General features: G+C 44.9%; 1 protein-coding gene across 1 annotated transcript in view; it reads right to left on the bottom strand.

Moving 5' to 3' along the window:
* Window positions 1-26,852, bottom strand: part of LOC105481560 (CDP-diacylglycerol synthase 2) — a 69,137-nt gene that overhangs the window by 20,690 nt on the left and 21,595 nt on the right. The window contains exons 2-4 of the mRNA XM_011741210.2: window positions 3,617-3,753; window positions 2,307-2,403; window positions 878-975 (exon numbers count right to left, since the gene is read on the bottom strand). Coding sequence (XP_011739512.1) covers window positions 878-975; window positions 2,307-2,403; window positions 3,617-3,753 — 332 coding nt within the window. The remainder of the gene's footprint in view (window positions 1-877; window positions 976-2,306; window positions 2,404-3,616; window positions 3,754-26,852) is intronic.

The raw sequence follows: 26,852 nt of genomic DNA, 5'->3' as shown, positions 1-26,852 counted from the left end.
CAACCCCTGTATCCCCCGCACAGTGGGGTGAGAAGGTCCACATTTGCCCCAGGTCTTCTCAGCATTGTGCAGTGCTCTGCTCAAAAGTCACCACCTGAGAATACTATAGCCAATAAAGCAGAGAGTTTCAGATGAGAAAGGGGTCTCAGACATGTACTACAGGTTTTTCTTTCGTTTTTGCTTTAAGAAAGCTGAGTCCTAAGAAACAGAGAAAGCCAACTTTCCCAGCAGAGCCCAGATCCCATGCATTCAGTCTCACTCCTGTCCACTCTGGCACTCAAAACACCTCTGATGAAGTAGGGCTCAAACACCAGTCTGGAAACCACAAAGTCTCAACCATCTGTCTTAGATATAAGGAAACCAAGTTCCAGGGATAACAAGCAAAGCCGGCAGCAGAACCTAACAACTTCCAGACAACTCTAGTGGGATGCTGAGATATGACAGCATGAAAAATATACTGATCTAGAAAAACGGGATCATCATGCAGAGTTTAAGAAATCCAAATACCGAGGCAAACACAGTCACAGAATGCAGCCCATCTGGTTTCTTCTCAGGAAGAGTCCAGACTTCAAGTAACTATTAAAGACTAATCCAAGGCCAACCACACAGTCTGGCCTATGAAATACTCAGGTCTCAAAGGCACTGTGCAAGTCTGCAGCAATCACCTCCTTTTTTCTGCTAACATTCTCTTACCCATTTCTTTACTCGTTGCTCAAATGCCATTTTCTTCATAAAACTTTGCATGACCTAACATGATATCTGCCTCCCCAGCATTTATTTCTATAGCAAGTAATAGAAATACCCACCATCACTGTAAATACCTGCCAAAAAGCACATCATCCAAATTCTAAGGGCCTCTGTTAGGCAGAGAGCTTACCAGCTGAGGGTCCTGAACCAGGGCAGATCATAGGAGTGGTAGACGTTGTAGCCAATAGTGATTATCTCGTGGAAACACTTAATCTGAACACACATCACCTGTGGGACACAAAACATTCACTGACACCCCAATTCTTATGATTTTTGGAAATGGAAACCAACAGGTCATGAGCCTTCCAGAAAATCCATTGTACTTAAGAAAAATATCAGGCTTCCAATGGTTCTGCTTGCTTCCTCTTCCTTCCTCTCTCACACCATCCCACAGAGCAGTGCAGCCCTCTGTGTAACAGGGAGTAGATCCAATTTTCCACTCACAATAAAATACACACCCTGATATTTCAATTAACTTTTTTATTTTTTAAGACAGGGTTTCACCATATTGCCCAGGCTGGTCTTAAACTCCTGGGCTCAAGCAATCCACCTGCCTCAGCACCCCAAAGTGTCAGGATTACAGGCGTGAGCCACTGTGCCCAGCCAAAAAGACTTTTTTTTAAAGTAGAGACAAGGTCTCACCTTCTTTCCCAGGCTGGTCTTGAACTCCTGGGCGATCTTCCCCACTTGGCCTCTCAAAGTACTGGGATTACAGGTGTGAGCCGCCATGCCCGGCCCTCAATTAACTTTCTATTCTAGAACCTCCTTTTTAACTTTTTATTCTAGAACCTCCGAGGATTCAACCAATCCATTCTCCTTTTGACTTTGAGTACTTTAAAAGTCTCATCTGCTTTGCTCACATGCAGCTGATGGTCACCTGACCCTGTCCAGGACAGTGGGAAGACAGAGAGAGCAGCTCTGTGGACTGGGATTTCTTAATAAAGGCTCTACACCCAGGAGGGAGGCCCCACGAAAACAAGAAACAAAACCAGGAGTCACATAGAGACATGGCTAGGGTAAAATTTTACAGAGTTGGAATAATAAAGTCGGTTGTTTGTTTTGAGACAGAGTCTCACTCTATTGCCCAGGCTGGAGTGCAGTGGTGTGATCTCAGCTCACTACAACCTCTGCCTCCTCGGTTCAAGCGATTCTCCTGCCTCAGCCTCCTGGGTAGCTTGGATTACAGGTGGCTGCCACCACGCATGGCTAATTTTTGTATTTTTAGTGGAGACAGGGTTTCACCATCTTGGTCAGGCTGGTCTCGAACTCCTGACCCTGTGATCCGCCCGCCTCCACCTCCCAAAGTGCTGGGATTACAGGCGATAAAGTCAGTTTTTTAAATGAAGATACATCTTCAACCATAAACAACTAGCCTACATCAATGGCCCTCCAGGTGGCTACTGAAAAGTGGGAAGTCACAGATGTTCTATGGCACAGGTTTTCTGAGCAGCCTGGACCCCTGTCAGTTCCCCCAACCAACCCAATACCTGGCACTTAAGACAACCGGGCCTGCAGCAAAAACTGAAAGGAAAACTAAAATAGTATGAAATGGCACTTACGATTATCATTAAAACCATTGGTCCCAGGTAAATGATGATGAAGAAAAATGCAATCATGGCCAAAGTCAGGATGCCTCTCACCCACCAGTTCTTCCATCTGTGTCAGAGTAGGGGAAGGAGAAAACACCAGTTAAAAACACCAATGCACAAACTCAAGGGACATGGATCTTTCTGAGATTTGAGGGCCCTGAGCTCAGTCCTTTCCAGATTCACCTTGACGGAAGCACCAGCCACATGCTGGCAGGAGCAGGGCCACAGTACCAATGCCTCAGCCACAACCAAACTTGGCAGAAAAATACACCTAGCTTATATCTTAAAGAAGGTATCAGGCAAAAAACAAACAAACAAAAAACCAAGGGAAATGTAGTACCCTCTGCTTCTGTATCCACTTGGATGGTTTCTACAGCTGACTATCTGAAGAAAAAAAAACTTTTTTTCCGACAGCAGGATCCTACACTGTACTGCCCTGAATAATTATGGGAACAACAGTAACATTATGCAATGATAATAACAGCTACCACAAATATGCATAAGGTAATTTTATGAGGACTTTACATATATTAACTCCTTCAATCCTCAACACACTTCGCTTTTATAGACGAAGAAACAGAGGCACAGGTTGAATAGCTGGCAAACAGTAAAGCTGGGATCTGAATCCAGGGGTCTGGCTGCAAAGTCCACGCCCTTAACCACTGCACAATTCAGACTCCCAAGGGCACAGCTGGAGGCACACATAGGAACATTGAGATAATGCTTTGGGGTCTTATAAGTTGTTTTTGATCTACTCACATAGCTGTGTTAAAAGAACTAAGTTCTCAAGGGCCAAAAGTTTTAACTAGATTCACCTAGGTTAAGATGTTTCCCAGTTCTTCCTGGAGAATTTAAGGAATTGTTCACAATGGATGTGGGAGAGAGAAACTAAACTGAACTGGAAACATGGACTCCTCAGTGAAAAGCAGCCTTCCATTAATCATAAACCCAAGGCCGGTTTCCTGTGCTGTGCAGTGTCTGCTGACCTCACCCACCTCCATCCCTCCTGTCCCCTCTTCCTCTTTGGACTGCACTTCCTAGTCCAGTCTGGAGCACCCTTCCAGGGCCAGATCCTTCCAGCCTTGGTTGCCCTCCCCTCCTGGTCACTGTGCTCACTGCCACCGCTAAGCACTAGATTACACTCAATGGAGCCTGGAGCAGCGGCATGGGAGGCTGAGGCAAGGGAGCAGGCCTGCTCTGCAAGACCACGGGCTCTCTGCAGGCTCTTCCAGGGCACTTGGACATGGTGCAAAGCCCCCAACAAGCACCTGCCAGGTTACCTTGAAGACAAGTTGGAAAGGGCCCTATTGAGGACCTCCGGGGTATCATCTGCAGAGACTGGCAGGGGTGCAGATTCTGCCCGGCTTTCACTGTCCGATGCAGTCTCTCCATCTACCTTTGCTTCTGACTCTGACTCCTATGTGGCAGAAATATAGAAGAGAAAAAGGTCAAAAGTGCTGAGTCGACCATTGAGAAGTCTATGCTTGTCATGAGAGATATATGGGGAAAGACTCCAAACAGGGCCTAAGAACCTGGCACAGTCAGGTGATGGGACCGACAGGACTAGCAGCAATCCTGACACTATTGTGACATGTGCCGAGGTGGCCAGCCGCACTCTGCTGGAAGAGAGGTGTGCATCTGCACCATGTACCATCTGCTCAACTGCAGAGGACAGATCCAGAAGACAGAACATGGCTCCTTTGTATCCAAAGAATGCAAAAGGGAGGCAGGGACTGGTTTTACCAGGAGGTTATCCCTGAGCCTGCTAGGGCAGTAAATGGCACTGACCAGGCTCTCTCAGGGGAAGCCAGGTAGTGTGAGCTATTGCCCCGGTAGACCCATTAATGTCAACATGCCCCAAGTCCACAGTGTTATTTCTGGACTTCACTAGAGCACTCTGTGAGGTCAATCACAGTCAGTGTGGACGACGAACCAGACAGCCTACTCCAGCCAATGCTTGAGCCAGGACTGGTACACCTCAGTCCTTTCCTGCCACCAGGCCCTGGGTGTCAAAAGACCCGAAGGAACTCACCCTGCTCCCAGCCTGGGTGAGGGAACCAGAGCCATGCCGGCAGTAAGCTCTTTACCCAAAGTATCAAGGGACGGGATATTCTGAATCCTAGGAATCATCCTACTACTCAAGTCTTTTCTTTCATAAGGGAATTTAGAATAGCTGCTATGAGAAGAGGTGGAGGAGAAATTAAATCACTTAGAGTAACAACACTACTTAGTATCTGTATAGCATGCACGGTCTGAAGAGCCTTTCCCATGCCTGCAAGCTTCAGAGCAGTACTGGGAGGAAGGGAAAGGACAGAAGCCCCATTTACAAATAAGAAACAGGATCTGGGAAGTTCAACACGTAGCCCAATGTCTCCTATTAACCCAGGTCTTCTGACCTCCCTGATGATTGATAAATACATGGAATTGAGCACTGTTTCACATGTTCATTGGCCATTTGGATATCTTCTTTTGTCAAGTGTTTTTCAAATTATTGGCGAGTTTTTCTCGGAGTTTTCTGCCTTCCTTTTTTTATTGATTTGTAGTGGTTTATGTGCTCCAGATTTGAGTACTTTGTGTTACCAATATGTTCTCTCAGACTGCTCTAACCCCCACCTTCACCTCAGGCAAGGTTAGACACTCCAGTTATTTGCTTTCTTAACACTCGGACCTTCTCCCTCTCAGCGCTGGCCACAATGGGGACTTTCATAAATGTCTCCTTGGCTGACAATAAACTCCTTAAAGACAAGAACATAACTTCTTGTTCTCATTATCCCCATGCGTGGCACACAGCAAGACACTAATGGATGGAAGGAGAAGAGAGGAATTAGGTCCAGGTGTGTAAAGAAAAACCCAGCTCCTGCCCTCAGGGAGACAGCTCTTTCTAAATTAATTTACAACTGTGACAAGACAGAGGGCCTTAACTAGTGCAGATTAGCAAAACAGAAACACAAAACAGATTAGCAAAACAGACGGCCTCGCCTAGTGCAGACTGCTGATAAAAAAGAGACAGCTGGTTTTGGTAAAGGCCTGATAAAGACGCCTCATCATTAGGATCCGAGAGGAAGAGCCACAGCTTCTGACAACAGTGACTGCTCCCTACTCTGCCACAGCCGAGCCAGGTGGCTCTGGATAAGTCATCCAAGTGCCTCTATACTTTGGCGTCTTCACCTCATAAAAGGGGCCTATTAAGGTAAGGACCCTCCTTCCAGTGGGGATTCCTTGAAGAGGTATAACCGAACTCTCACCCGGAGCTGTGTCCCAGTACACCACTCCAGAGGTTCTGAAACACAGTAAGGTCTCCAGAGTCGCCCCTCTCCAGGGAGACTAAATGAAGACGAAGCATTCAGAACAGCTGTCCAGTCTTTATTTCAACATTGACACCCACACACCATCGGCAACCACCAGTTGCCAGTAATATTACGGTAATCATTATGAGTTACAAGGTAATGATGCTGCCTGATTATCTGGCTCTGACCTCTAAAATCTCAGGCTTCAAAATGCTAGCACCTGGACCCCACCGAGACTCCCACAGATGCATTCCAAGAGCCTCTAGAAGCTGCAGGGACTGTGCTCCAGCACAGCAGGCGAGAGGGCACTCACACACAGAAAGCTCCGCACAAGGTTATTTTTAACTTATCCATCCTGTTGTCAAGGAGACTCACAAAGGCTGCTAGTTCCCCAGGCAGGGAAGGACAGGAACGGAACCCAGGCAGCGTCCTGTGAGGGAGGAGCAGGCAGCTGCAGCTCCGTGCTAAGAGCCTCTCTGGATTTCCCGTTAGCCCAGCACTGCATCCTGCAACACTGTCAGACCTGACTCCTCTCCTTCCTTGTAGGAAGGGGTGAAGTGAAGAGGGGTATCCGGAAGCAGGGAGTAGTAAAAGGAGATAGAGAACTGTTACAAAGATACCGCAACTATTGTTACCAAGACCTCAGAGGGACCCATCTGAACAACTAAGAAATGAAGTAATCACCTGAACAAACAAGGCTGAAAGAGATTCACTTTCTAGGTTTCCCCTGCCTTTAAGTGAGTAACTCCAGGTTCCCTGGGCCTCACCTGGGCCTACTAAGGAAGCATCCTCTGAGCAGACCAACACAGACCACGCTCTCCCAAAAGCTGAGATAGAGCCGAACATGTGCCAAGGGCAAATCCCTGTGAGGGGGGAAACTGCACAGCCTGGGGAAGACACAGAGGAGGAGGGGGGTTCAGGTCAGCCAGCCACCCAGCTCCTGATGTCCTGTGGATGCCAAAGGGAACAGAAACGAGAGAACGTGGGGGTCTGCAGTCTTCTGGCTCCTCCCCACCCCGTGGACAAAGGCATTCTGCTCGGGGAAACAACTGCTCACACCTGGGAAAAGGAAGCTGAGTGCCAGCAGCAGCTTCCACAGAGGGTCCGGAAGGAGGCAGGACCTGGAACCCATGCTCCTTCCCACAAGAAAGGTGGTACATTCTGAACATGTTCATCAGTTTGCTCCTCTGGGGCACAGCGAGGCGGGAAGATGTCAAGGAAAACTTTCTGCAGAATGAGGCAGCAGCCAGTCTAGGAAAGCAAGGCCCAGGGCCGGCTCTGACACTCATGATACGCAGCACAGGCCTCCATCCTCTGGTCTTCAGTGGGGAAAGGACTCCCTATCTCGGAAGGTTGTTGGGATGACCAATGTGACCTCAATGAAAGACTATGAAAACTATAAAGTACTGAATAGCAGCAGGTGCCTGCCGCACTCCCCACAATAGCCTAACCACAGCACACAGGACAGAAGCACGAGAGCCTAAAACACCCACCCCAGACAAGCTGGACACCCTTCCCAAGGAGAGCATCAGGCCTTGCTGGGGCCAACTGCTAATAAATGATCTGGGCACAGCATTTGCCTACCTTGCTTCAAGCTCTTTCACACCGGCAGCCCTGACTCAAAACTGTGTAAGTGGTGTCTGAAACACAAGGGCTAACCATTAAAGCAACAGTCCATGCTAGTAGACTCTGAAGCTGAACCATCTGCCAAAGTGTGGGAGGAAATCTTAGGACTTGTTCCTACTTACCTCATTCTTTTCTTTCCCATGTATGCTTTGTAATAGGCGTTATCAGGACACATGTATATGTTCATGAGTGTAAATTGGGACACATGGTAAAAACACCATATACATGTCAGACATGGCGGTGTGTCAGGGGCCAGGAGTTACCTGTTCACCACTGCACTGAGCGGTGTCTGGAACATAGCAGGTGCCCCAAGATTTGCTGAACTGATGAGCTAATTAATTCTACTTGACCTATGATGGACCAAAGTGTACAGACTACACTGAGATATGATAGCACACACTTTCCTGCTCGTGTGCCTGACTGGTGCCCCTGCAGCAGCCCTGGAAGTAGGACCAGACCAGCATCCACTCCAGCCTTGCTCCTGGTGGGAGGCGAGACCAGCACGGCAGGGAGAGGCTGCCATGCCTCTTCCGACTCATACCCACCCAGCTCCCAGGCACCCCTCCTCCTTCCTTCCCTTTCGATCCCGAGGGCCAGGAACAGAGGCCAACTGGCGCAGACCCTCTCAGGTTCTCTCTCAACCACCGCCCATCTTCCCACAGTTCCTCAGCCACTTCCCAAGGGGGCTGTAGTGCTAGAATAAACAGGAAACAAGAGTGATGTTTTAAAGGAAGGGGGAAAGCTCCTCTGAGGGCCCACCCCTTTTGGTTTACATAGACCCTCTAGGGAAAGGCAGAAGCACTTAGGATGAGGGACACATATAGTGTCCTGTGCACTAGGGGCTCAGTAAGAGCCATTAGCATTTTTGGAGAAACTCATGCTCAGAAAGCTTCTCCACCAACTGCCCAGAAGCCTCCATACACACAGCACTGACTCGAAGATCAGAACAGAACAGAAGCAAGAGAAGGCAGTGAGGGAGGACCAGAGGGAGCAGTGGGCGGGAGGGGATGTTCCTGCCTCAGCCTCCCAAGTAGCTAGGATTACAGGTGTCCGCCACCACGCCTGGATAATTTTTATATTTTTAGCAGAGATGAGGTTTCGCCACATTGGCCAGGCTGCTCTTGAACTCCTCACCTCAGGAGGAAGGAAATTTCATTAAAAGGCGGAGTTCAAGGTACTGGTGGGTTATACCTCCAACAACTCTGCCTTTCCCACTGACACTGCATTCAAATTCACAAGTTTCACTGACTAACTCCATAACTTACACAACTTTTTGCATTGCTTTATATACAAATTATCAACTTTCTCCTGGAGGAAAGTCATTAGTCTAAGCCTAACCTTTCTGCTGAATACTATGGCCTCCATCTTCTAGATCAAGCCCTGTGGCCAGTTGCCAGGGAGGGCAACACCCCACTCACACAGACAGGATCCTAGGAGAGAAATTACCAGAGATGGGTCTATCCTTAATAAGCATCCTTAATAAGTGTCAGGGACTTAGGTGGCCATCTCAATGAAAAAGCCAAGTAGCCTTTCATCTGAGTTCCTACTGAAAAAAATATATACATATATATGTGTGAGAGTATGCATCTGTGTGTGTGTATTGTTAGGAATAACAAAGAAATACTTTAGCCCTAATACTAACTCCATTTGGCAAGTTCAATTGTCAGAACAAAACACCAAGCAGAAGGAGGACCCCACTCTGAATGAATTTACAATCATCCCCAGCATGGCCATACCCTGTCCTTCAAAAGCCTCATAGCAATAATGGGATCCAAAGCTACCCAGATGGACAGCTTCACTTCTGGCATCTCTAACAGGTTAACTGCACTCAGAGAAAGGACAAGAAAATACATGAATGTGGCAGATTCAGCTTCTTAAAACCTAACTCTGGCTGTGAGCCATTTTGCCTCCAGATAAAGCTATTTACAAAGGACCACAGGGGACTTGGTAGAGGACACACCACTGGTGGCAAAGGACAACTGTCCCCAGGACAGTCACACTCGGAGCCAGCCATGTGCTCGCCATGCCCTCTCTTCCTACCTCCTCAGAGACTCACTCCATTGCCCTCCCCATCTTCTCACCTCTCTCCCTCACTACAGCCCTACTTACAACCATCTAGGCAGGCTCAACAAACAACTTTTGACAGCTCATCCAACCAATACACTTTTTTCCCCACTTCATGGGTAAACCTCTGGGAAGAGCTGTCGACATTTCATGTCCCCTCCCTGGCTGTGCATCATTCCTCAAACCACAACAACCCAACTTCAGCCCCACCTGTTCCACTAAAGCAGCTCTTCCAGGTCAACAAGGACCTTGTCACAAAACCCACCGGGTACTCAGTCCTCACCTCGTTCAATCCCTCAGCAGCTTTTAATGCTATTATTGAAAAACACTCTTCCTCTGGCTTCCAAGCAGCACCTCCCCCTAGGTTTCCACCTGCCTCTCTGGCCAGGCATCTTTAGCTGGCCTTCTCCTTAGGAACTGCCTCTTCCTCGGCCTGTCCCTTCATTTGAGGGTTCCTTGGGGTTGGTCCTAAGCTCTCTTATTATTCTGCTGCCTCCCACTCTCCCTGAGTTTTCCCATTCATTCTCATGCTCCCTGCTGTCTCTTCTTGAGCTACAGACCCTAACTCTAAATGCCGAATAGATGTCTCCACAGACACCTAAAACTCAACGTGTGTCCAAAACCAAGCTCATCATCTCTTCCCACAAACGTCTTCCTTCTACTAGGTGACCTATCTTAGCAAATGGTACCCTTTACCCTGAATTCTCAAGAGAACAAGGTGGCCATCACCCTTAGTGGCTCCTTCCTCAGCTTGTAGATCTCCAAAACAGCTGTCAGCTGCATCCACTCATTATGCCACCCGTCATTCCCGTAATTCAAGCCAACATCATCCCTCCTCTGAGTAACTGCAACAGCCTAACTGGCTACCTCACCTTCAGCCTAGAGTCCATTCCCACCTACACTCTCGCCACTGCAGCACAAGGATCTTCCCAGAAATTGATTGTGTCACTCTCCATCCTGAACCCCTCCCACAGCTCCCCAGTACCTAGATAACAGCTCTTTAAAATGGCGTACAAGCCCCTTGGGATCAGGGTCTTATCTACTCATCCAGCCTTATCTCTCATAGCCATTCTGAACTAGAGTCAGTTTCTAGAACAGGTTGTACTTTCTCACCTTTAGGATTTTTGCTACTGTGTTCCTATCTAAAACAGTCTGCACACCACCCTCTACTGAAACCCACTTCTCTTCCGGCAAATCTTCATTGATCCTTTAAGAGTTCCCTTTCTCTACAAATCTTCCCCAGCTGCCTGTGTGTCCCAGCGGCCCCTGTCCTTCCTTAGGAGTGCTCCCCACCATGGTTCATGCCTGTAATCCCAAAACCTTGGGAGGCCAAAGTGGGAGGATCGCCTGAAGTCTAGGAGGTTGAGGCTGCAGTGAGACCTGATCACGCCACTGCATTCCAGCCTAGACGACAGAGCAAGACCCTGTCTCAAAACCAAAAAACAAAAAAGGACTGCTTCCCACACGGCACAGTCTCCACCTCAAGACCATCATCTCTCTGGGGGAGCCATGTGGATATCCTCACCACTGTACCCCCAGCACCTGGCCTGGCACCTAGAACCACATCTGCATAGGCAGCCACAGTCAATTATGTTGAGAGAATCCAGGGTTTGCTACAGTGGCAGGTACAGCTGGGCGACATATAGCATAGGCCAACCATTCATTTTTGCACTCAATAGCACTATAGGAGGCATTTTAGGGCTGCAGCCAGCTGTCCCACTGTTTATCTCCCCGTCTTCTTAGGCGTTTGTGGCCAAATGTATCCTAAGTGATACGGGGGTTTCCCAAAAAAGTACAGGGTCTGTATGTCTCAGAGAGGACAAGGAAAGCCTGTCTGAAATCCAGTTTCTAGGAATGCAAGGCTTTCTAATTCAAATACATACAGTTGTATTGAGTCCCAACCTCTGCACAACTGCCAATCTCATACATTAAACCCATAATTTTTGTGACAAGGAATGATCAGGAATCCTTCTTTCTCCCAACACTCTCTCACACCTTGCCCATTAAAGCCTCCTTCTGGAGTAAATGCATCTGTTTACTAACAGCAAGCATATAACTATAAATGTGAAAGAGTTGCAGGAAGTACCAACCTCCATCACAAGCCATTACTTAATTCAGAACAGAGACTATCAGAGACAGGAAAACCACTCAGGTCCCCAGGAGGCTCTGCCAATGGCTCTGTTCTGATGACATCACTTGTTTTCCTATTGTCTTCCAGGGTTAGGGGAAAGACACCAAAAATCAGAAGCCCCACTGGAGTTCATTAGGTCCTCCTATTATCAGTTTCTTAGTCGGGCATCTCTCTTTAGTATTTAAAGGAAAATTAGTTTTCAGCCTTACTGGGAAAGGAAGGAATTTTTTTTTTTTTTAGTTTATTAAGATAAAGCTCTTCCAAGGAGGGAATATGTCGAATACTGCCAAAAGATCTATTAAGATGGAGAAGAAAAACATATTTGCAATCTCAAAACTGGGCTCAAGTGTGCTCCCCAGACCCCTGCCAGGAAGCAGAACCAGGACGGCTGCTGGGTTCCACATGCAACGAGCCCCTAAATCATAAATCGCTATCTGGTACCTGCTTCGCTGTCACTCACTTCACAATAGTGCTTTCTACAAAGATTCCTAGACAAAATAAGTAGACATGAGAGCAAATGTCCCCAGTGTCTCAAGCCCCAACCTCTCCTACTCCTGTGGGCAGGCAAGCACCCTGGGGCTGTTTACCATATTGGAACTTTATATTGTCACTTTTGTACTATTCCTGGTTTATAACCAACACTCATGGAATCAAGTACCAATCAAATAGACTCTAACTATTCAAGGGAGCAACTAGTATGTTTCTCCCTTGAAGAACACGGAATTAACAGTGTTCTCAATCCCAAATTTGTCATATTAGTTATAGAAGAAATTATGGGCTGGGTCCAGTGACTCACTCCTGTAATCCCAGCACTTCGGGAGGCCAAGGTGGGTGGATCACTTGAGGTCAGGAGTTCAAGACCAGCCTGGCCAATATGGTAAACTCCGTCTCTACTAAAAACACAAAAATTATCTGGGCGTGGTGGCAGGCACCTGTAATCCCAGCTACTTGGGAGGCTGAGGCAAGAGAATTGCCCGAACCTGGGAGGTGGAGGCTGCAGTGAGCCGAGATCGCGCCACTGCTCTCCAGCCTGGGCAACAAAACTAGACTCTGCTTCAAAAAAAAAAAAAAAAGTAAGAAAGAAAGAAAGAAATTATGAAAGCCACAATGCTAAATAGTTTCTCTTTTTTATAAATCACTAGGGATGCCTGGGGAAAAAATTAAATTGAAAATGAGAAAGGCATTGAAGAAAGACTCCTAATGGCCAATGATAGGACAATTTGAGCATTAAAATAATAAAAAGTGATTTAAACACAAGTATATAAAAATTTATGAGTTCATAATGATAACTGTAAGAAACTACTGGCCAGGCGCAGTGGCTCATGCCTATAATCCCAGCACTTTGGGAGGCCAAGGCAGGCGGGATCACCTGAGGTTGGGAGTTTGAGACCAGCCTGACCAACATGAAGAAACCTCATCTCTACTAAAAATACAAAATTAGCTGAGCATGGTGGCCCATGCCTGTAATCCCAGCTACTCAGTAGGCTGAAGCAGGAGAATCGCTTGAACCCAGGAGGCAGAGGTTGTGGTGAGCCGAGATTGAGCCATTGCACTCCAGCCTGGGCAACATGAGCAAAACTCTATCTCAAAAAAGAAAACAAAACTACTTTGGCCACCTTTGAAGGGTGCTGAAACACCAAATCTTTTTTTGAAAACCAGTAATTAAAAGGAAAGAGCCTCCCTACATTGCCCAGGCTGGTCTTGAACTTCTGGCCTCAAGTAATTCTCATGCTTTGGCCTCCCTAAGTGCTGGGAGAATAAGCATCAGCCACAGCACCTGGCCATCAAATTACTTCCAAATATCCATTACCTCAGCAAAGAAAAGTCAATGTGGTCTCAGTGTGATCTCCACAGGCTCTGGAGACTAAAGTCTTCAAACATAAAGTAAAACAACCTCCATGCTGCCAAATCAGATAAGACTCTCCTGCATTCATCTTATCATATATCTCGGCAATGTCAGATCTAGTTGACCATTTCCTCCTTGAAACATTCTCCGCTCAGCTACTTCCATACCATACTTATCAGTTTCTCACTCTACCTGACTGGCCGCTCTTTGTCAGTCTCCTGTGCTATTTTATCTCTATCTGACTTCAAAATGTTGAATGGGACCTGGGCTCAGTTCTGGACCTACCACACTCTCTCCCTAGGTATCATCATCCAGCCCCTTGGCTTTAATTACCAATTCCATGCCAATGACCCCAACACTTGTATCTCCAACCCCAACTTCTCCCTCAAGCTTCAGACTCATATTTCCAACCACTTACCGACAACTCCACGAGAAAGTTTTTACAGGCATCTCAAAAATAACACATCTAAACAGAGCGCTTTTGACATTGTCCGTAAAACTGTTGATCCTGAAGTCTTGCTTAGTCAGTCAGTTGACAGCATGCAAGTCTATGTACCCTGCATAAGCCAGAAACCTGAGAGGTACAGATTGAATATCCCTTACCCAAAATGCTTGAGACTGGAAGTGTTTTGCATTTCAGAATTCTTTTCAGAATTTGGAATATTTGCATTACACTTACTGGTTGAGCATCCCTAATCAGAAAATCCTAAATCCAAAATGCTCCAATGAGCATTTCCTTTGAGCATCACATTGGCACTCAAAAACTTTCAGATTTTGAAAATTTCAAATTTTTGATTTTGGGATGTTCAACCCTTAATTCTTATCTCCCCATCTTCCCCCCGGTACTGGACACTGCAGTTAGTTCCCTCTTAAAAATCCATTCAACTCTTTTCATGGTATACAGTAGCTCGTACAGTCTACTTATTTTTAATCCTGCCCCTCTGCCACAGTGATAGGTTCACGAACAGGCATTTACCCCAGCCTAAGGCAATGTGCACCTTGACTGTTTTGGAGTAGGCACTTGACTCAAGATGGTACAATCAGTTCAAATAGCAAAAATAGCTAGTGGTATTTTAGGCTATATTAACACAGGCATGGTCTGGTTCTAGTTAGCATTAGTCAGACTTTACCTAGAGGCTAAACATGTCCAATGGAGTGGTTAAAACAGTAAGGAGACCAAAAAGAGCAAGACGATAAAATGAATAGATGAAGAAACCAGAAGGGCTAAGCGTGGAGACCAGCAGGAAATGAGCATACTCTACTGCAGTACTGAAAAGGAGAAACTGGTTTTATGTCTCTAACAAGGAAAAATTATTAGGTAAATGACGGTAAATCAATTTTCTGTGCAGCTATTAACAAGACAACTATAAACACCGTGCAGCAACATGAAAAAGGCAGAATATAAAACTATGTCTATACTGGGCTATACTACATACACAAAGTATGAAAACAATTGATGTATGTGTCAGTTATCAATGGATTGCCTCTCAAAGTATGTGTCAGTTATAAATTGACTAAATCCTTGGTGACTCTGCTGGGCTTGGATCAATCCCTTTCAGGTCCACTGCTACCTCCAGGTTTTGTCAGTATAGAACTTTCTGCAGTAATGGAAATGTTCTCTCTGTACTGTCCAATATAAGAGCCACAGGTGCGTATGGCTATTAAACAATTAAAATGTGGCTAGTGTGACTAAGGAAGTGAATTTATGTATTTATTTTTAATTAAATTTAAACTGCCACACACTTCACATCCACTAGAGTGGCTATTTTCAAAAAAGAAAAACCAAAATAACAAGTATTGGTGAAGATGTGAAAAAACTGAAACCTTTGTGCACTGTTGGTCAGAATGTAAAATAATGCAGCTGCTATAGTAAACAGTCTGGCAGTTCCTCAAAAAATCAAACACAGAATTACCACATGACTCAGCAATTCCACCTCTGGGTATACACCCAAAAGAACTGAGGGCAGGGACTCAAAGAGATATTTGTACACCCATATTCACAGCAGCCTTATTCACAATAAACAAAAATGTAGAGGCAATCCGAGTATCCATCAACAAAGGAATGAACAAAATGTAGTATACATACACAGTGGCATATTATTCAGTCTTAAAAAGGAAGGAAATTCTCACACATGCTACCACATGGATGAACCTTGAGGACATTGTGCTAAGCGAAATAAGCCAGACACAAAAGGACAAATATATGATTCCACTTACATGAGGTACCTAGAGTAGTCAAATTCATAGAGACAGAAAATAGAATGGTGGTTGTCAGGGGCTGGGGGAGTGAGAAGGGAGAGTTGCTTAATAGGTACAGAGTTTCATTTGGGGAAGATGAAAATATTCTGGAATGTTTGTTCTGGTGACAGTTGCAAAACAACGTGAATCTACTCAATGCCATAGAACCATATGCTTGAAAATGGTTAGAATTATCAATTTTATGTTATATATAATATTTAGCCACAGTAAGAAAAGGTTTAATTGGCCACATGTGGCTAGTGGCTACTATACTGGACAGTGCAGACAGTCTAACAGCTTTATCTACCCCAACCTGCAACCAGGGAGAAAACTGCTAAGGTTCCCCAAAGCTCTGATTCCCCTACTACTGTGAGGAGGGGGCTAGAACCCCCAATACCACCTCAGCAACCTACAACTTCTAGTCCTCAATAGCCAGGTGAACAGGATTCTGAACAAGGTTCAGCCAGTCAAGGACAGACCTATCCCTTCAGCAAGCATATGAAGCGTTAAGTAGTTGCAGGGCTAAGAAAAGACCTGAGCAAAGCCATCTCAGCAGAGATTCCAGCTCTCCCCTGCCTTTCTTTTAAATTTAATTCAGTGGCCAGTTACTACTCTGCCTTTTAACAGAAGCAGCAACAGATATAACAGTTGTGATTCTCGCAGCATCAAATGGCAGTGGCACAAACAGCTCAGCCTCATCATCATCGGCATATGGGCAGCCGGTCAAAAAGTAAAATGAAGAGAGGCATGCCAACCACTCCAGTATTCTGAATCTTGCATTACTTTTCCCTCTTTTTAAAAAACATAAGGGCACTGAATCACAACAATTCTGAGTTTTTACTTCATTTTTTTAAATGTGTCAGTAATTTATACTGCTAAGATGTACACACTTTACACAGATGCCCAACCCCATTATTTTTTAAGTAAAAACAGGGGAATTATTTAACAAACCAGGGTTGGTTTGCTTTTTAACCACACATAATATATATGGAAATGACCTGAAAATTACTAGAAACATCTTTCAAAAGAACACAGCTTGGTATATACTTAGTAGAAAAGGTTTGTGAATAGTGTAACAAATACAATTTTTACCAATTTGTTATGGGGAAAAGATGAACAAAACAAAGCTGGTTACCATCTGCACAGGCATTATTATCCCTTTGACATCTTGCTAATAGTCTTTTAATGAAGATCAAAACACCTAAAATTTTCTTCTGATGCTTTACAAAGATTCCTTACACTTGTTTACATGCACATCATCCAAAAAAAAGGAAAAAAAAACTGTAATATACTTTTAAATTACTGAACTATAAAATTTTAACATAATTTCATCTTCAAATGAATTTATCAAGACCATTGAGTCATTCTTTGATGCTTCTCTGTTTTACATTTTCTGACATAAAATTTCAATCTGATTTTCAAAGCAGCTTGCTTACCCTTCTGTTCCACTGCAAAGACACACAGGTTAAAGCAAGGTTTTCCTGACATCAAGTGCCTCACCCTCACCTGTGCTGAAATAACAGCGTGAATGAGTCTCAGTTCATCTTCACTGTCAGATTTAAATTTTGTTTGGAGAACCCCTAACATATCAGCAGAGAACACAGTTTGCAAATCACTGCAAAACACCACCTTACATCTCTGACAAATGAGTCATTACTACTCGAGGATGCACCTTGTGAGATACAACGATCACCCATTATCAAATTCCTACTGTGTCCCCAAACCACCAGCTGCTCAGAAACTGGCTGTGTTCTCATTCTGTCACTCCAACCAGAAATTGGGGTACATACTGGTGGCTCTGTTTGTACATATCAAACCAAGATTCACAAGCTTTACTGTTAATAGAAAAGTCTACTTATAGTCTTATATCCTGAAAATATGTCATTTGATGACCTGGAGACCAGAGTCAAACAGATTCCATTATAATCTGGAAACAGCTGAAAAATCCTGGTGAGATTTTACAGGGTTTTTAAAAAAATGATGACCTAGGCCGGGCACAGTGGCTTACGACTGTAATCCCAGCACTTTGGGAGGCCGAGGCAGGTAGATCATTTGAGGTCAGGAGCTCAAAACCAACCTGGGCAACATGGTGAAACCCCATCTCTACTAAAAATACAAAAAATTAGCTGGGCATGGTGGCAGGTGCCTGTAATCCCAGCTACTCGAGAGGCTGAGGCAGGAGAATCACTTGATCTCGAGAGGCAGAGGTTGCAATGAGTCGAGATCGTGCCATTGCACTCCAGCCTGGGCAACAGGAGCAAAACTCTGTCTCAAAAAAAAAAAATGACCTAAAGCAGAAGCCAATTTTTTGGCTTCTCTGGGCCACATTGGAAGAAGAACAATTGGCTTGGGCCACATATAAAATACACTAACGATAGCTGATAAGCTCAAACAAACAGAAAAAAACCCAAAAAACTCATGTTTTAAGAACGTTTACGAATTTGTGTTGGATTGTGGGTTGGAAAAATGTGAACTAAAGGACCTAAAATGATAATCTGTCAGTAACAAGCTCCTTCAGAAAGAAGTGAAATAAATGCCTGCCATCTATCCCAATCTGAGATCTTGGCCTACTGTGGTCTGAATATTTATGTCTCCCCAAAATTCATACACTGAAATTCTAACCCCCAACTCAATGGTATTAGAAGATGGGGCTATTGGAAGGTGATTGGGTCATGAGGCTGAACCCCTCATTAATGGGATTAGCACCCTTATAAAAGAGGTCCCAGAGCAATCCTTCTTCCACCACATGAGGACTCAGTGAGAAGCCATGGATGAATCAGAAAGCAGCTCTTTACCAGACACAATCTGCTGGCACCGTAATCTTGGACTTCCCAGACCCCAGAACAATGAGAAATAAACTTCTGTTGTTTATAAGCTTCCCAGTTCATGGTGTTTCATAATAGTAGCCCAAACAGACTGACACATGGCCTCTCTTTCCCCGCCCAGGCCCCAGATCCCACATCTTCCAGTGCTCTCCCACACCAATCAACTCCTCCTCTCTCTACCTCTACCATATGATCTTTTCTCTCAGATTTTTTTCCACTCTTCAGATGTTTGTCCTAAAACCATTTTCCTTTCAACTCCATTCGGCCTGGAGTCACCAATTCACTTCTCCTCCTCTTTACTTCCAAACTCTTTTACAAAGTCTGCATCTACCATATGTTCTCAAACTTCCTGAGTCTGGCTTCAGCCCACACTGTTTCAGAAAACCGTTTCCTGAAAGATTAGCTCCTGACTGTCAAGCCCCACACACTGTTCTCCAGCATCCTCACAGCTATCTCAGCAGCATCCAACCAATTCTTGTTTTGCGCACCACCATTCCCCTTCCCACCCAGATCCCTGGTGTCCTGGACATTTAGTGTCTTACTATCCAGCTTCGTTCCACTCTGTGCAGTAACGGTTCCTTTATTTTGTTTTTGAGTACTCCTCCCACTCCCTACTCCAAGTGTAGGCACATAATTTAGACCTGATTCATCAGAGCACTGTGCTCCCTTGACCACAGTGACCAGGTCAAAGATGACAAGAACACATAACAGCGATTTCCTGTGCTTCTGAAGCCACCAGGAGGAAGGCATGACCTTTCCCATGGGACTCTCACCTGCTGGCCGACATCTTGCTACATCTAGCTACTACCATTTAAAACCCAAAAATGAAGCCAACATGAGGGGGAGCCAAGAGATGGAGGGAGACCAAAGCTTGGTGATATTTGAGAACCTGGATTAAACCAGGCCTGAAGCTAGAATTACCTTAGTCTTCTAAGTTACATGAGCCAATGGATTCTGTTTTTTCTTTTTAGTCAATTTGAGTGGCTGCCTGCATTTACAATTAATCACATCTGAATCCTCTCCAATGACATCTTCTCTGTTCTTCCTCCCCACACTTTCTAAATGCCAGTAGCTCCCCCAGGCTGTATCTCCACACTGCCCCTTAGTGAGCTGACCCTGCCATTCAGCCTCTCTTCTGTGGACCAGCTCCCATAACACGAGTTATGTCCTCTCCTCCAAGCTCCAGTGCAACCTTTCAACCTGTCAACAAGATACCTCCAACTCAGTGGGTTCAAAAACCACCACCATATTTCCCACCCACACTAATTCATCCTTCTGCTTTCCTTCAAGACCCTAATCTCCCTGAAATGTGCCCCATGGAAAAGACTGTCCACATCACTGTTGCCAAATCCCCTGCCCTATACACCTCCTCAGTTCTCACACTATGCAGACCCTTTCATTTAGGGTCTTTCCCATTCTCACAGCTAGCACCCTTGCTGAAGCCTGCAGATCAACCCTTCACTACTACGCTGGCCTCCTAATTGGCATCTCCACAAATTCCTCCCTTCTCTCATTTATTCTCCACACACTACCATATTAATCTTCAAAAAGCACAGCTCTGATTACACCCCTCCTCCATTCATTTTTGCCTAGTGAATTAGACAAACTGTTCCCACTCAAGGTCCTTCACAATCCATCCCAGTCCATCCCCCACACCACCTGCTCCAGCCAAGCAAAACTGCTGCTCCCTGTTCCTGATTACATCCCACCCTTCCCTCCTCTCCCCCTTTACTCTCAATCTTTTCTCCTCCCTGTTCATCCTTACAAGCCACTAAGATAAACCTCTTCTGATTGCTGTCTATGGGTAGGCAGAAAACTCCCCCCAACAAAATTCACTTCCTAATCCCTGGAACCTGTGAATATTATCTTACACGGCAAGAAGAGTAAATATTACCTTACATGGCAAAAGATATGACTAAGCTAAGAGAGAAGGGATTTATCCTGGATTATCCATGTGGGCCCTAAATGTAATCATATATATCCTTATGAGAGAGGGAGGAGATTAGACACAGAGGAGAGAGCAATGTGACGACAGAGCAGAGAGAGACATGGCTACAGCCAAGGAATGCCAACAGAAGCTAGAAGGGAGACAGCTAGATCCTCCCTAGAGGCCCCATATGATTTTTTATGAGTTATATTTACAGTAAGAGGGCACCTTCCATAATTTTAGACTTTGAGATTATAAAAAGTAGGGACTGCCTTATTCATCTTTGTTTACCTTGAGAGCTCCTTGCCTTGAACCTGTTAAAAACTCAAGGAGTAATTTCTTTTAAATGAATGAAATTCATCAACCTTTATCTACAAGGCCCGCAATATTGCCTTGCCAGCATTTGTGTGGGAAAGACAACCTTAGAGCTACAGTTACATAAACACAACTAATGACTAAAAGCACAGCATTTCAGCCCTTCCCAAAGGTTAAAATGACTTGGGGTGGGGGAGTGCCTCCAAGGAACGACCATAAAATGGAGCGTGGTAATAAATGAGCTGCATTTCCCCCAGCAGCAAAGGTCCTCCCAGGGATAATGACTAAGTAGGCAGAGTAAAAACTTTTAGAGTCCTAAGCGGTTCAATCTTGCCCTACGGAATGTGTAGGTCTATAGATGTTTTCATTCATTTCCCTTGAATAACGGGAAACGCTCTAAGCAGAGTCGCAACAAACCAGCTGAGTCCAATGGCTCATGCCTGTAATCCCAGCACTATGAGAGGCCAAGGCAGGCGGATTGCTTGAGCTCAGAAGTTTGAGACCAGCCTGGGTAACATGGTGAAACCACATCGCTACTAAAAATACAAAAATTAAATGAGTGTAGTGGCACGCACCTATAGTCCCAGCTACTCGGGAGGCTGAGGTGGGAGGATCTCTTGAGCTCGGCAGGTGGAAGCCACAGTGAGCCAAGATCGCACTACTGCAGTCCAACCTGGGCAACAAACTAAGATCTTGTCTCATTAAAAAACAACAAAAAAAAGACATCTGTCCTTTGTGCCAACTGGACAGCACACTGGAAAGCTCCTTCAGATACTGGCACTTCAAAAGGCTATATCCTATTAAGAAACACCTGCTTTATTCTTCTAACATCACTACCACCTGAAATGACTGCACATTTGTCTGTCTCCTCCACTCGGACAAATGCTCAGAGTGGAAGAGACTTTGTTTATTCACTGCTATATCCCCATGGCCTACAACACAGCCTGGGACATACCCTGACAGTGTTTCCAAGCTGCCTCTCTCCCAGAGAACTACCAAGGGTGGTGAACCCAGAAGGTCAAGGCTCTTAGAATGAAAGCCTCAGCTGTGAACTACCAAAGCCAGAGAACACCTCACAGCCCAAGAGAGCCTCGAGGCTCGGCAGCTGGGGAAAAAGTTTCCGGGTATGGGCTATGGGACTTCTACTCCCAGAGGTGCTGGCTGGGAGCAACGATCTCACAATCAGACAAGCTTGCAGATGACAAGACAGCTTAGCACTCAGGCCCTCCACGTAGGTATTCTGGAGCCTGAGGGAGACATGAGGTGGGAACGGGGTGGAAAGAAATCTCTCTATAGGCAAAGTCTAGAGGCAAGGAAGGAACTGCAGGTCAGCACAGTGAGGGTGGGGAGCTGTGCACAGTCATCATTTGTCATACCCACATGCCACCTGAAGAGCTTCATCCTATTAGGGGGAGGCCATGAAAGTTTCCAAGCCACAAACCTCCAAAGCAAAAGCAAATGCCTCCGACTCAGTCACAAAAACACAAACCAAAAACATTCTCAGTACTTAAGAATGGTAAGATCAGGAACTCACTAAAGCTACATTAATAATGAATATCAATCTTGTAAATACATTAAGGGAGAGTGATAAACAAGACATAAAACAAAAAGGGCTGCAACTGTCTTTCCAAAGCAAGTCACTCCTCATCTCAGGGAGAAGAGTAGCTCAAATGCATGGGAAAAAGGGGAAACAGTACAAGCTGTAAGATCTTGGGAGAAATCTGACCACTGGGTCTTACCTTTTTCATCCATAAAAAGGAATTCCTATCTTAAGAGTTATTGGGAAAATAAAACAAAGTTGTGTTTTTCAAACTATAGGTTGAGACCTACTGGGTCTTGAAATCAATTCAGTGGGTCACAACTAGCAAAATATAAAATAAGATATGGAACCAGAAGTCAGGCTAGTGGGGGAGTCACTGCTCCCCTGAGTGGGGGCAGTGACTAGGAGACATCATGAGAGATGCTTCCCAGGGACTGGTGCCATTTTGTTTTATCTTGGTTGCAGGGATGTGCTTACTTTATGAAAAGTCATTGTAAAAATATGATATGTACACACTCTATATGTATGTTATACTTTAATAAAAAGTGTACATAAAAAGTATAAGATAGACTCAAACAGAAAACTTCTGAATATATCACAAATAGTAAGTACTGCTTCTCGAAACTTTTGTATCCAAGTGATACATGCCTGCAAGGTGGTATTGGGACACACTGTAAGTTGTTACTTACTCCTGCGGATCAAGGTTCAAAACAAGCCCCAAAGGCCCCAAGATAATCCAGATAAAATATTGTGAACTACACTACACAAAAGCTGGCTATCACTGTGGGACAAAACAGGAGGGAAAGGAGACATAGTATGGCTGACCTTTTACAGATGAGAACCTAAAACACAAAGCCATAATGCCTGTGTGGTACAAATGCATTCTAAATGGCATGCTTTTCCAGTTACTCCACTTATATTTTGAGAGCTATCCACACCAAGGTGTCCTCATTTAAAAGCCTTCTTCTTTTCCTCCATAATCCTCAAGAGGAGGAAGAAAACCAATCAGTAAAGCAAAGTTTTTGTCTAGAGACTAATTCATGTGTGTGTGTGTGAGTGTGTGTGTGTGTGTGTGTGTGTGTGAAAGAGAGATGGAGTCTCACTTTGTCACCCAGGCTGGAGTACAATGGCGCGATCTCGGCTCACTGCAACCTCTGCCTCCCGAGTTCATGCAATTCTCCTACCTCAGCCTCCCAAGTAGCTGGGACTACAGGTGTGTGCCACCATGCCTGGCTAATTTTCTGTATTTTTAGTAGAGACAGGGTTTCACCCTGTTGGCCAGGCTGGTCTTGAACTCCTGATCTCAAGTGATCCACCCGCCTTGGCCCCGCAAAGTGCTGGAATTACAGGCATGAGCCACTGTGCCTGGCCTGCCTGGAGACTAATTCTTATGCCAGTTCAAAGAGTTTCCAAACTAAAGATGAAACAAAAGTACACCAAGATAAACAGGAAATGCTGTCTTTGAAACAAAAACCATAGGACACTAGCAATAAAAAGGCTGCAATCTCGGCCAAGAAAAGGAATCCTTAAAGTTATCAAATACAAGGTGGGATTCTTTAGAGATGAAAGTTTAACAGGAAAGAGCTGCAGTTCAGTGCTCTCATCATTCCCCTACTCCTAGTTTATCAGCACGAGGAAAAAAAAAACTTGAAAATACACTTATATCAATGTCACCAATTACAAATATTTTAAAAGATCATTGCCTGTTTTTTGTTGTTATTGTTGTTGTTACTTGTTTTTTTAAAAAAAGACATGGAGTCTAGGCCAGGCATGGTGGCTCATGCCCATAATCCCAGCACTTTGGGAGGTGCAGACAGAAGGACTGCTTGAGGCCAGGAGTTCAAGACCAACCTGGGCAACACAGCAAGACCCCACCTCTACAAAAATTTTATTTATTTATTTATTTTTAAGAGATGGGATCCTGCTATGTTACCAAGCTGGACTCGAACTCCTGGGCTCAAGCAATCCTCCAACTTCAGCCTCCCAAGTAGCTGAGACTATAGGTACATACCACCTTGCCCACTGATCACTGCATTTTAAATCTTAGTTTTAACTCTAAATTAAATGTAGTAAATCAAGTAAATGTAATTTAGTACATCTTAGTAAACATTAAATTTTATCTACTAACCTACACAGGAATGGTAATTTATGTTGTGCATTTAATTTTTATCAAATTTGGTTTTTATTTGATATTCGCTAATGTGTCCAAACTTGGTGCACTTTCGTCAGTTTTACTTTTTTAGTTTTATAAATTCTAAGTACTTTTTAATGAAATACTGGGACTAGCTGGGCACGGGGGCTCACGCCTGTAATCCCAGCACTTTGGGAGGCCGAGGCGGGTGGATCACGAGGTCAGGAGACAGAGACCATCCTGGCTAACACGGCGAAACCCCATCTCTACTAAAAAATACAAAAAAATTAGCCAGCGTGGTGGCGGGTGCCTGTAGTTCCAGCTACTCGGGAGGCTGAGGCAGGAGAATGGCGTGAATCCACGAGGCGGAGCTTGCAGTGAGCCGAGATCGCGCCACTGCACTCTAGCCTGGGCAACAGAGCAACACTCTGTCTCAAAAAAATAAATAAATAATAAAAATAAAAGAAATATTGGGACTGATACTAAGTATATCATATGTTAATGTAGCATTAACACTGTCAACTTGTTAAGGTGGTGCTTCAACACTAAAAATAAACACTAACATGGCAATATTTTATTTTGCTGCACAACAAATTCCTGCTGAAACCAGAGGCCTGGTTCTCACTGCCCAGGCAGCTGCTAATCTTCAAAGCTGATTTAGTACCAACTCAACCTCCTGACAACCATATATGCTTGGAACAGCCAGGTCTGACCAGCAAGGAGTTCATGACCAAGGCAGAAGGTGGCTCAGCATGTGATCTCTGGCTACTTTGTTCCCCTGATAGTTTTGCCCTTCTGCCAGGAACCCCTATGATGAATCAACATGCCTTTACTGAATCACGTGGGAGCTACAGAAGTCTAAGACAAATAACCTGACTCCAGAGACCATCTGCTAAGGAGACAGCATCTAATGAGGGTTTGGACAGTCAATTTCCAAAGAAGCCTGGAGAGGAGACAGAGATGAGGAAATGGGGTGGAAGTGTCAGGAGAGCTCCACAGCAGAGGCTGGGGCTGGAGCTGAGTTGGGCCTCAGGATGAGGGCACTGTGCCACACAGGCCTGGCACTGCTCCAGGGTGCCCTTGCTTTTGGCCTGCAGGCCCCATGGAACCCAGTGGCCCCTGTCACCTCCTCTTCTCTCTGAGACTGGGTACAGAGTAAGGCAAGGGCTGCCCCACTCCTTATGGCCCTGCTGGCTGACCCTGAGAAACTTCCAAGTCTTCCCTGTGTTAGGGGCTCTTTGGCCAACCTGTGGGAGAAAAATGGCTGGCGGAAACCAGGAAGCTGGGAAGGCAGAATCGTAACGCAAAGAACATGGAACTGAGATTCAGCACACCTGGGTTCAAACTCCAACATGCCAAGTTACTGAACTGCAGGTCTGTTTGCTCATCATGGTAAAATATGGGCCAATGCTTCTGATAATCCAGTGAGCCCGTTTCTAGAAATGGACACAGGAGGACAGCTGGTTACTGCATGGTCAGCCCTGCTGAGCAGCCAGCCAAGCCAACACAAAGTTACACTGCCCCAAACCCTCCTCAGTTATCACAGTTGCAGCACTTTGAAAAATGGATCATTTTTTAAAATCCTTTAAGAAAGTGTCACATTTTAGATCTCTACTTCACACCCCATTAAAAGATATTCCAGATGGATGAAAGATTTCAATGTCAAAAGCAAACTATAAAAATACTAGGAGGGCCAGGCACGGTGGCTCATACCTGTAATCCTAGCACTTTGGGAGGCCAAAGTGGGTGGATCGACTAAGGTCAGGAGTTCGAGAAGAGCCTGGCCAACATGAGAAACCCCATCTCTACTAAAAATATAAAAATTAGCCAGGCGTGGTGGGGGGCACCTGTAATCCCAGCTACTTGGGAGGCTGAGGCAGGAGAAATCACTCGAACCCAGGGGGCAGAGGTTGCAGTGAGTCAACATCATGCCACTTCACTCCAGCCTGGGCGAAACAGCAATACTCCATCTCAAACAAACAAAAAACACTAGGAGAAGTCTGTGCACACTGGCTCACACCTGTAATCCCAGCACTTTGCCAGGTTGAGGTAGGAGGATCACTTGAACCCAGGAGTTCAAGACCAGCCTAAGCAACATAGTGAGACCCTATTTCTAAAAATAAACTAAAAGAACATATAAGTTAAGTACCCATATGGTGGGGGAAGCAAGGAGAGGAGGACTAAGGCCCTTCTAAGCATGTCATCACAAGCAGAAACACAGGAAGACTGACAGGTTTAGCAAAAATAATTTAACACTTCAAATGGAACAACACTAAAAATGACAAATTGAGAAAAATCTGCAGCATGTAACAAAGGGTCCAACTTCTTTAACTATTTAAATAACTCACAAGTCAATAAGAAAAATGTGAACATGCCATTAGGAAAATTAGCAAAAAAGAAAAGTCATTTACCAAATATAAATAGCATGTATATTTGAATACTCAATCTCACTAATAATCCATGATATAAAAAATAAAATAGCCATGAGAAACAATTTTCCTCACATCAGGTTGATGGGCCAGGATTGAGAAAACTAGTATACTATACTCAAATAGTACTCATGGAAATGGAAATTAGCACCATTTT

Source organism: Macaca nemestrina, chromosome 15 (genome assembly GCF_043159975.1).
Source record: "Macaca nemestrina isolate mMacNem1 chromosome 15, mMacNem.hap1, whole genome shotgun sequence".
NCBI classification, from domain to species: domain Eukaryota; kingdom Metazoa; phylum Chordata; class Mammalia; order Primates; family Cercopithecidae; genus Macaca; species Macaca nemestrina.
The sequence above is the reverse complement of the archived record's forward strand: the minus strand, read 5'-3'. Positions and strand labels throughout refer to the sequence as shown.